The 12674-nt window shown below is 35.9% G+C and overlaps 1 protein-coding gene across 1 annotated transcript in view; it reads left to right on the forward strand.

Moving 5' to 3' along the window:
- LOC121425907 (zinc finger protein 271-like) overlaps positions 1–49 on the forward strand; it is a 77254-nt gene extending 77205 nt beyond the window's left edge. Inside the window, exon 17 of the mRNA XM_041622014.1 lies at positions 38–49. Coding sequence (XP_041477948.1) covers positions 38–41 — 4 coding nt within the window. The 3' untranslated portion in view covers positions 42–49. The remainder of the gene's footprint in view (positions 1–37) is intronic.
- The last annotated feature ends 12625 nt before the right edge of the window (positions 50–12674 follow it).

The raw sequence follows: 12674 nt of genomic DNA on the forward strand, positions 1-12674 counted from the left end.
AAATGTTCACACTGTGAGAAAAGGTTTGCTCAAAAAGGTAGTCTGAAACCCCATCTCAGAACACACACAGGAGTAAAGCCATTTAAATGTTCACACTGTGAGAAAAGGTTTGCTCAAAAAGGTAGTCAGAAACTCCATCTCAGAACACACACAGGAAAAAAGCCATATGAATGTTCACACAGTGAGAAAAGGTTTGCTCAAAAGAGTGGTCTGAATCTCTATCTCAGAACACACACAGGAGAAAAACCATTTAAATGTTCACACTGCTCAAAAAGGTTTGCTCAAAAAGGTAGTCTGAAACTCCATCTCAGAACACACACAGGAAAAAAGCCATATGAATGTTCACACTGTGAGAAAAGGTTTGCTCAAAAGAGTGGTCTGAAACTTCATCTCAGAACACACACAGGAGAAAAGCCATTTAAATGTTCACACTGTGAGAAAAGGTTTGCTCAAAAAGGTAGTCTGAAACCCCATCTCAGAACACACACAGGAGTAAAGCCATTTAAATGTTCACACTGTGAGAAAAGGTTTGCTCAAAAAGGTAGTCAGAAACTCCATCTCAGAACACACACAGGAGAAAAGCCATATGAATGTTCACACTGTATGAAGAGATTTTCTTTTAAATCCTCCCTGACAGATCATCTGCGAATACACACGGGGGAAAGGCCTTACGAATGTTCACACTGTGAGAAAAGGTTTGCTCAAAAGAGTAATCTGAAACTTCATCTCAGTGCACACACAGGAAAAAAGCCACATGAATGTTCACACTGTGAGAAAAGGTTTGCTCAAAAGAGTGGTCTGAAACTTCATCTCAGTGCACACACAGGAAAAAAGCCATATGAATGTTCACAATGTGAGAAAAGGTTTGCTCAAAAGAGTGGTCTGAAACTTCATCTCAGAACACACACAGGAGAAAAGCCATTTAAATGTACACACTGTGAGAAAAGGTTTGCTCAAAAAGGTAGTCTGAAACCCCATCTCAGGACACACACAGGAGAAAAGCCATATGAATGTTCATATTGTATGAAGAGGTTTTCTCAAAAGATTGATCTGATACGTCATCTCCGAACACACACATGAGAAAAGCCATATGAATGTTCACAGTGTATGAAGAGATTTTCTTTGAAATCCTCCCTAACAGATCATATGTGAATACACACAGGGAAAAAAACATGAATGTTTACATAAACATGTATCAAATAGATAATAGCATAGACATTTTTTAACGACCCTTTTAAAAGGAGGTCAGAGTGGCATTTGTTCTTGCAAAAGGCTGACAAACAAAAATTCTTTGACTCGTGTTATAATTATGTATATGTGAATTCTGAAGATCCTTTTTTTTAGATTTTACCCCGACACCATGTCTTTCGGAGTATCACCAATCTCAAACAACTCATACACCATTCCTTTGATCTACAAGGAAATATTTACCTGTATAGTAGCTCTCCTTGCTCTAGCTGTGACACCCACCTCACTTTCGCCTCCCACACTTACCATGTCCCATAGGTATCCTCCCTCATCACCCAACCCTGTTCTACCATACCTCAAACTTATTTCTGGCATCGTCCACACATGGAATCTGTTGCCAAGCTAGCTAGGGGTAATGACTTTCCATACCATTGCCTCTGGGCCCCGTCTTACAAAGAGTTACAATTGATCCGATCAATCACAACTATGGACGACTAGCAACGTCATCAATTATTCATGTTTGTTCAAAATAGTTTTTAGCTATGATGTATGTTCATGCATTCATTGTTTCCTTGAAAATTCACTGCGCTTTTCTTTGCATTCAAAGGACATTGTGCAACTTTTTCATAGAAAAAATTATGACACTGATGGATTTCCATAGAGTTACGATTGATCGGATCAACCGTAACTCTTTGTAAGATGGTATATCAGAGAATTCTAGTCGTCTGTGAATAGTAGGAGAAAACCCAGATGTTGTAGGAGAAAAGCCAGATGAATGACCATAATGTCATATGTTATGATATATGTTATCTGACTAGGATGGAAAGACCAACATGAAGTCATTTGAATGTCAGAGTTGGGCCAGGGCATGTCCGTCCAAGGGAGTTGTTCACAAGATACTGACAGGTCTTTCAATCTTTTTGTTTTTCAATTCAACACCTCAAAAGTCAGAGCCATGTGTTTCATTGCAAAATTATCATTGTCACTATTCTGACAAATTTATCAAGACTGTAGGAAAACCTCAATGGAAAGAAAAATAGCATTTTTTAAAAGGTGAAGTCCACCCCAGATAAATGTTGATTTTAATAAATTCAGAAAAATCTCACAAGCATGCATATGGGCCTCGCGCTGAAACTTTCATCAAAATTGGATGTAAAATAAGAAATTTATGACATTTTAAGATTTTGGCTTATTTTTCACAAAACAGTGATATGCACAACTCATTGACATCCAAATGAGACAGTCGGTGATGCCCCTCACTCACTATTTCTTTTGTTTTTTATTGTTCGAATTATGCAATATTTCATTTTTTACAGAAAATATGGACCAACTTGACTGAACCATAGAGTAATAACAATCTCAATTCAACATTTCACTTGACATTGTAGAGAAAATTATAATATTGCTGTGTTGTCGCTGGATCGATTGCACTTTAACTTTCAACCAGACCTAAATGAGACAAGCACTGCAGAATGTACAGTTCATATACATGTATACATTTATTAAATACTTGATGATGAAGATGAAGATAACAAATAATACAGGAACATGAGTAAGTCTGATGGTGATTATACGCTCTAAACTCCAATCTCTAATCTATCTGTATGCTGGAACAATCTGTAAAGTAATCTGCAATCTCTAACCAATCTGATTTGGGTTCAGAAGTAAACCCCTTATATATTGGTATGGTCTAGACTCTTTACAACCAAACAGGTGTTGGTCAACCTTGGACGCGTGACCAAAATAATCTGTACATCATAACTTTACTCTGAATAGGGGAGTTGACCTTTTAGGGAGAACATGAAATGTAGTGAATAAGAAACACATAAAATGTGTGTACTTCCTGTAGAAGTATTGATTAAGTATCGATTATGTATTGATATAATATTGAATATGTGAGATATGTCTTATCATCACATAACATCCCCTTTTGTTAGAAAATGTGGCTTTCCCACATTTGTTTAAAAAGATAATGAAATAATGTTCCAACATAGTTAAACAATTAAAATTCATATTAAACAAAATAATAATATTGTAAAACTTTTTAATTTATCTTCTACCTCCTCTTTCTCTCAAACTCTCACACAATGCATCAAATGAAAATACAAATGAATCTATTATAGAACACTTTCAATTATGTACAGACTATATGTGCACTGTTCTGAAAAAAAAAAACTATATAACATATTTACACTGTACAAACTATCTTACATACAATAGAATACACTTAAATTCAACAAGATCAAAAAGTTCATAAAATCAGTCATGATATATGCAATATCAAATACATTAATTTAAATTAAACGAGGTATACATAACAAAATTCAACAATCATTAAAACAAAATATCAAATTCACTGTTCTATCAGAAGATATATCCATAATCTTCAATCCAATCAATAAAAATCTCACAATTTATGATTTTGGAAAGAAAACGAGGGCGCTCAAGATATTGGAGAAACTCTATGCTAATCTTGACCAATTTGAACATGTGAAAGAAGTGTAAACACAGAATATTGTATAATCCAAACCTTACTCGTATAAGTTAACGTCACATAAGACAAAATTTTCCTACGTCATAAGTTTACTCTGAATTGGGGGAGTTGACCTTTTAGGGAGAACATGAAATGTAGTGAATATAAATAAAGAAACACATAAAATGTGTATGCGTTAGAAGTTTAGCTGGAAGAAGGATGAGTAATACTTTCTTATGAAAGTTAGAGCTGGTATACTTCCTGTAGAAGTATGATTAAGTATTAATTATGTATTGATATAATATTGAATATGTGAGAAATGTCTTATCATCACATAAAAATATGTCATCTTTCATATAACAAAATGCAAAAGAAATAGTGAGTGGATGACGTCATCAGTCTTGCATTTGCTTACCGACCAGGATGTGCAATTAAGTGAATATTAGATATGTCATAACTTTCTTATTTTACATCCAATTTTGATGAAATTTTCAATGTTTTGCTTGCTGGATTTTTCTCCTTTTATTCAAATCAACTTTTTGTTAGGGTGTACTTGTCCTTTAATATGGGATTCCTGCCAAAACTTGGCACAAACTTTAATTGATCCTAGATATTGGACTATTGAATATTCCAAAATCTCCAAAAGATATACAAAATTTCCATGATGGATTTTTTTTAATGAGTCATGTTAACACAGTGACAATACCATCTATTTTGTCATACCATCAACAAAGTACTTTCAGGATAGTGGGCTTTTCATTATTGTAGTTAATTTCAGTTTGTCAGTGACTTGTAAATGCAAAGTACATTTGAATGAAGATGGTGGATTTTTAACAGATTTTATTTTTTAAAGATAATTTGTTTTATCTTATAGAGGCACTTTATTGAGAAGTCATGAGTGGAAATCTGGCCCATTTCAGAAATAAAGATGATTCAAAAGACCTGTAACAACACATCAATGATCGTAGAACCTTTTTTTATGATTGATTGCATTAACTATAAAAAGCAATTAATTGTGAAAATCAAGCGTACGATTAATGGCTACCCCAAGTGTTATGTAACCCTGATTTAAAACAAGGATATATATATGCCATGAGTCTTGATTATGAAGAAAAATGCACTCTGGTTCCTAGGCCACTTTACCATCAATCATGTTGTAAACGTTAGTACACCGTTTTATGTTTTGTAAAGGCTTGTTTCAAACAGCTGTTCATTTAGAAATTAATCACTAGGAATGCTATCAGACCTGGGGGGTGTTTCACAAAGATTTAAGTATGACGTACGTCGCACTTAAATGCCGACACGTATCTGATATGCAACACGCAATCTTATTGATTTTTATGCAGTAGTGCGCATCCTCTTGGCATGATGTGACCAATACGGTCATGCCTTTTATACTGCGCGTAACTAGACATTTAATTTCGACCTAAGTCATACTTCAATCTTTGTGAAACACCCCCTAGGTGGGTGTTTCACAAAGCTGATTGTAAGTCTCGAGCGACTTTACGATCGACTCTCATGAGATATACAGTATATATATCTCAACATCAATGAAAGGGCCGGAGACGAGTCGTTTTTAAAGTCGAATGTAACTTATAAACTACTTTATGAAACACCTCCAGAAGTCATGAGTGTGTTGCGTAATCAGCATCAGTATATGTCTGTCAAAAGCCAATAGTTATTAAAGCCAATAAGCATCGTGCAATTAACTGCTATCATCTTTCAAAAATTGACAATTTAAAGACTTCAAATTTTCAAAGTAACTTTGAAATGTCCAGTCTTTAGGTCACTTGGTTATGGTTAAGTGTTATTCATTATGATAAGATATTGTATGTTTTCATAGGTTTAAAAGAATCTGATCAAGTTAAATGACACTTTTATGACATGATTATTGGATATCACAAATGATTTTGGAGGGATATGTTTCTAAGTCAAGGTCAAAAGTCATTTTGGGTCAATGTACTTTGGCTTTTACAATCATATATTTTTTTTTCTTATTTTGTATACAATTGATCTAACTTTGACACCCCAAGTCCATCAAGATTGTATAGGCCCTATGAGATCAAGTATCAGCCATTATGTGAGAAAATTTTCAGGTGATTTACTGATTTTGCTCAAGGTCAAAGTTCATCTCTGGTAAAAAAAAATTTCATTAAAAATTGATATTTTGCCTAATTTCTGTCAAAACATGTGGATAAAAATTGATACTTTGTCCTAATTTTGTAGCAAATGGCCATATCCAATAATTTCCTTCTTCCATCAAGTAGGGCATCCTAAAAATTGCCCCTTCATATCATATGATTTTAGTCAAAGGCTAAATTTGATTGAGCAAATGTTTGATGACGTGTCACCAGAGCAAATGTTTGTCACCAGTCTTCCTATATTGAATTAATTTTCACAGGCGAGACTGTCAGAGATGTATTCTGGGTTGTGTTCACAGTATGCCCGTTCTTGTGTTAAAGCCTTCATGAGGCTCTCAGGCAACTGTTTTCTTTGTTTTACTTTGTTTTTCATTTGACACTGTTTTATATCATGAAACAGGACTTTTCTTTGTTTGTACACATTAAATTGATGTTGAAAAGTTATTATGATATCTTGTCGATTTTTGTTTCTTGTGCACATATTGTAATAGATAAATGGAGTTATTTACATAGGTGAAATTTGTGTTTTCTCATTTTATACCACAATTCTCACAAGATTAATCTGATCCGCCATTCCCAATAGTACTGTGGTGAAAACCCATATCTTCAGTTGAAGAGCTAAGATTTTTCTTTTCTTGTTGACAAAGTGATGTTATTTACTCTTAATGCGCATATTTTTGACTAAATTCAGTGCAAAAGAAGTCATGAAATCCAGTGAAATTCTTTATTTAAACCTGTATGCCTTGACCAGATGCAGCGGAACAATTTCGAAATGGGGGGGGGGGGGGGTGTGCTGAATGTGAAATCACATCTTCTCCTCCCCCTCTCTCTCCTGCCCTCCTTGTTTAGTTCTATCTTTTGTATTGTATTAATATTCTTCTTTCTCTTGATCTTCTGCATGTTGCTGATTTTTTTTTTAGCTCAAATGTTTTGAATATTTCTGGGGTGTTCATCATAATGCTACATATAATTACACTTACTACCTATAACTGTGATTCAAAGGCGTGTCTGTTTACCCCGCTGTTTACCCCCTCTATTTAAACCCCATTTCTCCTGTTATTCCCCCCCCCCCCCCCTCTCTCTCTCTTGCTGAAATAAATGAGTTGCTACCCTCCACTGGATTTTGATTGTTGGATGTTATACACACCGGAGCTATGTCAGCAGGGGTGGAAATCTCTCCCAAAAGGTAGGGGGACAAAGGTCTGGAAAATTTGACAAGCAAAAAAAAAGGCTATTACCTAAAATTTAAGGTCATTTCGACGAAAATATATTTGACAAGCAAAAAAAAGGGTCATCTCGTCCCGAAATGCACGTTTGATTCCCATTTTGAGTTATATATTTCTTAGCATCACCAAAGACCCAAAATAGTAGGGGGGACATTTGATATTGTGTCCCCCCTACTATTTTGAGTAGGGGGGACACGTCCCCCCTGGGATTTTCGCCCATGTATGTCAGTAATATTTGCATGGTAAAGGGGTAAGTTGAGTGCCCCTTTTACCAGAGAAGGGGGTCAAAAATGAATTGGAAGACTTAGTGCTATGTAGCTAGGTAAAGCCTCTCAGGGGCCGCAGATCGTTTTGAAAGTTGTGGGGGGCTGACCATGCAAAAAATCTCACAATCAGATGGTCATTTTTACGTTTTTGTACACGGTTTTGCCCCCCCCCCCCCCGCGCGGTTCCACGTCCCCTGCCTCTAGTATTAGATTGATACTGAAATGTTAAAATCAATGGGAAAACGCTATATCTGAATTGGCCCGAAAAGCAGGCCAGTGTATGCCTCCCTCTCTTGTTGATCTATCCCGATCCAGATGGGTAAATTACCAAATTACTGAATTGTCAATTTGTCTACTGCCCAGGGGCGGAAATCGCTCCCGAAGGGTAGGGGGGACAAGGGTCTGGAAAATTTGACATGCAAAAAAATGGCTATTACTTAAAATTTAAGGTCATTTTGAAGAAAACATATTTGACAAGCCAAAAAAAAGGTTATCTCGTCCCAAAACGTACGTTTTATTCCCATTTTGAGTGATATATTTCTTAGCATCAAAGACCCAAAATAGTAGGGGGGACATTTGATATTGTGTCCCCCCCTACTATTTTGAGTAGGGGGGACACGTCCCCCCTGGGATTTCCGCCCATGCTACTGCCTATTCGTCCACTAACCACATATATGGTCTACTTTCATCTAGTCTAATGCCATTCCGTCCAACATTTGGTCTAAGAACCATTTGGTCCAATCATCACTTCGTCTAATTCCCATTTCGTCTATTGGACCAACTATGGTTATTAGACAAAATGGTGAGTGGACGAATAGGCAATTAGACCATGTGGATAGTGGACGAACTGTAGACCAAATGATAGTAGATGAGTTGGCAATTGGACGAATTGGCATTGGACGAATTGGAAATAAAGCTCCAGATGTCTCTATATCTCGCACCCTCTCTCGATCTTCCTCCCCATATTTCCCTCACATTCCTCTCATTATGAATCCTTTATCTTCTCTCATTGTATCAAATTTCTTCTTCTTCACCCACTCTCTTTGTCTATTCTAAAAAAATAGAAACGTTAACAAGAGTCACAGCAATGGGTCACGATATTTTCAGACCTATAATAAAACAAGCTTTAGATGTATGGTACCGATATAGAAACGTCTTCGAATAAAAAAAAACAATTTCCGTGGTGCAAACAATGTTTGCATTCTTTAAAATGTATTTATATATCAATGTTTTCTTCTTTATTTTTCTTTACAATAATCGAATAAAATGTGTAATGTGCGATAACGATTTTACAGATATATATCAGTCAGATTACACCATCCTTTTTCATCTCGTTCTTCCCCCGATTTTCGACGATGAGCGGTTATTCAGTTTGGCTTGGAGTTTCTCTAAACGAATATTATGGATTTTCAAGATATTTCTTTTCATGATGCTCCTCGGTATTAATCAAATAGAGCTAGGAAGAAAACGCTTTCGTCCTTTTCGTCAGAACTATATATCACTATGATTCTTTAAAAGTTATTTATAGCCTACGACATTATAATATCATTGCCGAAACAAGAAAATGAGCTGATTCTAAATAAAGGTAGAAAGTGCAAAGGAGACTTGATTTTCCATATCAATTTATACATTTTCTTATCATGCGTGTAATTCCTATTATTTAAGAAAATAAGTTCCGTAATCGGTAATTGTGATTTTCCAAACATTTACACCCGGTATTTCATTACACACTAATCTTCTCGGATGACTGAGATTTGTTTTATTTTGGTCGAAAAGATTACTGTCCATTTATAGGCCTATCACGCGTGGCCTTGGTTATTTTTATTTTATCAATGAAGTGTCTTTTCCTTCCTGCTTGCTGTGGCGTAACTACGAGGGGGGAGCATTGAGGCACGTGCCCCCCCCCAAAAAAAAAAGAGGGAAAAGGAGAAAAAGAGAAAAAGATGGGAGAAAGAAATAGAGAGTGGGAGAATAAGATTATTAACAAGGATTGTATATTATATTATATTATATTATGTTATATTTTATTATAGATATTGGATCTATATCATATTACATAAAACATTTTTTTTCATAACTTTAGTAAACATAATTTGCTTAATTAAGGCATATGTGTTCATTGTTCCTGGTGCTCGTATTGCCTGTTTAATGAAATATTTAATACTGTTGTACTAAAACTTCCCGTTTTCATGTGGTGACACATGTTCTTGTTCGTGACTACTTAAAGTCCCCCCCTTTCAGATCTGCATACAAAGCATGTCCAGTTCATGCTTACGTTCGAAAAAGTGGATTTGTGAGATTATGTTTGACCTTCATGAATTTCTAAAAATAGTACTTGTAGTGGACCTTTTCTGGTCTGAATATCAAGAATTTTATGCTAGCGCTTTGCGCTCGCAATATTTTTATATTGAGATATGTATCTATCATATTCATGATTAAAATGTTTACAAAAAGTACTTTTGTGTTTAGGTGATATTCTATCAAAATCAGCGAGCGCTTGGCGCTCGCATTAGTTGACTGTGGTGAGATATGTATACTCTTAATGGATTCCTAAGAAAATAGTCCTTAAAATGTCCTTAGTTGGGGTTTATACAAAAAATTAGGCTCGTGCTTCGCACTCGCATGGTTTGTTTAGTGAGACAGGTACGAATCATGATTTTAAAAAAAAAATGTTCCAATGTCCCTTTTTAGGTCTTAATATAGAGAAAATGTCCAGCTCGCGTGTCGCGCTCGCATTATTTGATCAGTGAGAAACATATCCGTTTAATGGCACACTCCTAAAATGTCTCTATTAGGTAAGCTTACTTGCAATTGAGCGCGCTTCGCGCGCCCACTAAGTGATTCCTTTTTTTGCTCGTGCCCCCCCATCCCGTGACCTACGGTACGTCACTGCCTGCTTGGGTATATTTGCAGTTATGGAAATAAAATTTGCAGATATGGGGATAATGGGGGAGATGGGAGCAACACCCCATCCCCTTCCCCAAACTCATGTACTATACGAAACACCGGCGCATTTGAACACAGCCCGGTCTCTGTTAAATGTTTAGGAGAACACCAGAAAAGTGTTGATGTTCATCAGTTCAAGGAGATATATCTCCTTGATCAGTTTGCTTTGGGTAACACGAGAATAGGGCATTTAATCAAGGAGATATCAAGTCTTGATTCAAATCAAAATCACCAATTAGTGTCAAAACACAATTGGTTGGATTCTAAACTGGTGTTGTTTTAACACTTCTCCTGTGTACCGTTGGGCTGATTATACACACTAACAGCACGGTTTTAGTGTTGATTATGCAGGCCTGGCCACCAAGGGGTTGTCCATGCACGGAACTTTGGTAGTCAAGAATTTGTACTCTGTTATAGGATAAATTCTTTCTTACGAAATTGTATTTATATAATTATTTAAAGATCGCCTCTTTTCTTGTAATATTTTTTTACCCGTTTTTCTACCGCCCCTCTGTCTGTCTTTTCTCTCTTGATCATCATAACTCCTCCTTATTTTCGTTTATTCTTCCTACTTTTTTCCCCTTCTTTAGGCTTCTCCTTTCCTCTGTAGATACTTCCACTCCGTCTTCAACATAAATTTTAAGTCGTTTACCCAAAGACATATTTAGCAAGCAAAAAAAAGGTCTTCAACTTTTTAGGGGGGTTGCATTCTTGGGGTGGGTGGGTATCAAAAACTGAAGGGGTTGAACACCTGTAGCGCCCCCCCCCCTTGTGTACGATGTTTTCGTTACTTTCCCTTCTCTTTCTTCTTCTTTATCTCCTAATTTACCTTCTTAGTCAATTCTGGGTTTTTTCTTATTCTTTTGAGCTTCTTCCTGGTCTGGTCTTCGATCTCGATCTGGTTGTTGTTTTTTTTTCTATCATCTTCGTTCCTCTTGTCCTTCTTTCTCTTCATTCTTTCCTCTCCCCTCTTCTTCTCACTTCTCTTAATATATTTTTGTTTCGTCTTCTCTTTAACCCCTCTTCTTCCTTTCCTTCCCCAGCCTCTCCTGTCCGCACTTGATCACATACGATAATGCGGTATAATTTACGAAGAAAAAACAAGGAAGTAGAAGTGAATTCGTTATCTTTACCATATTTAGCTACAATAACGGGCGACAGTATTCATTGAACATTTTACATAATTATCATGACTTCACTCAAGCAGCTACAATAACGGGCGACAGAATTCATTGAACATTTTACATAATTATCATGACTTCACTCAAGCAGCTACAATAACGGGCGACAGAATTCATTGAACATTTTACATAATTATCATGACTTCACTCAAGCTACCTTTACAGCTTTTATTCGTTTTTAACAAGAGTCACCGTACAAATATGACATAGAAGTAGTTTCAATTAGTCATTAGATGTCTCTCACAATTCCGGTAATTGGATGTTATACAATACACTTCAGCTTATCGACTGATTTCAAATTTGTGTAAAATCGATGGTTTTATAAGATCGATATTGCACAGATTGTTTTGAATTGGTTTCAGTTTTGACCCGCGGAGGGGTTATTCACACTGCAACATATCAGATCGATACAGCAAGCTCGATGTCAAGCTCTAAAACAAACGAGAGCTGCCAACCTGAGAAGGAACATTTCAGTATTTTTTAAGCTGAAAATCAGTATTTCGGCGAGGAAATCAGTATTCAAAAAAAAATACCATAGGGCCACACATACAACTGAAACTTTAGAAATCAGTATTTTACATGAAACTATCAGTATTCTTCTCACTTTTCAGTACTAAATATGGAAAATCAGTACTACTTGGCAGCTCTGTTTAAATATTATTTTTCGCCATCTTGGCTGTTGTTATATAACAATGCCTTTTTATTCTTTATCCCTCTCCCTCCTTCCTCTCTATTACACTCTAAAAACAAAATTACCCAATATTGGGTAAAATTGTATCCTAATAAAATCGATTAACATGTATGTTTGCAGGGTATAAAGTGACCAAATACTTAGCCGATTTTACGTAATGTTGCGTTGAAATTTAGCCTTTAAACTTGCATTTTGCCCCATATTGGGGCTTGTTTCCTTTCTACCCAATATTGGGTAATTTTTTACTCTTCATAGTGTATGTTATGAATTCCTTTCTCTTGATTCCGATTTTCTTTCCTATAGACAATTGTAAACACGGCCATAACATTTCGTACAGACATTTGAATTTTATTTAGCTGAAAACAAAAACACCGTCATTCCTTTGTATATCAGGAAACATGTCTGTTATTTAGGGTTAATTTTTCCCCAGAACGGGGTGTGGTTTCAGCGTACCGATTTTTCAATCTCTTGTTTAATACTTTTGGTTTAATTTAGCCTTTTTTCTATATATAAACCTGTACTAACCATAAACGTAATACCATATTATTAATCTCGTTTTTTG

Source organism: Lytechinus variegatus, chromosome 13, assembly GCF_018143015.1.
Source record: "Lytechinus variegatus isolate NC3 chromosome 13, Lvar_3.0, whole genome shotgun sequence".
NCBI lineage: Eukaryota > Metazoa > Echinodermata > Echinoidea > Temnopleuroida > Toxopneustidae > Lytechinus > Lytechinus variegatus.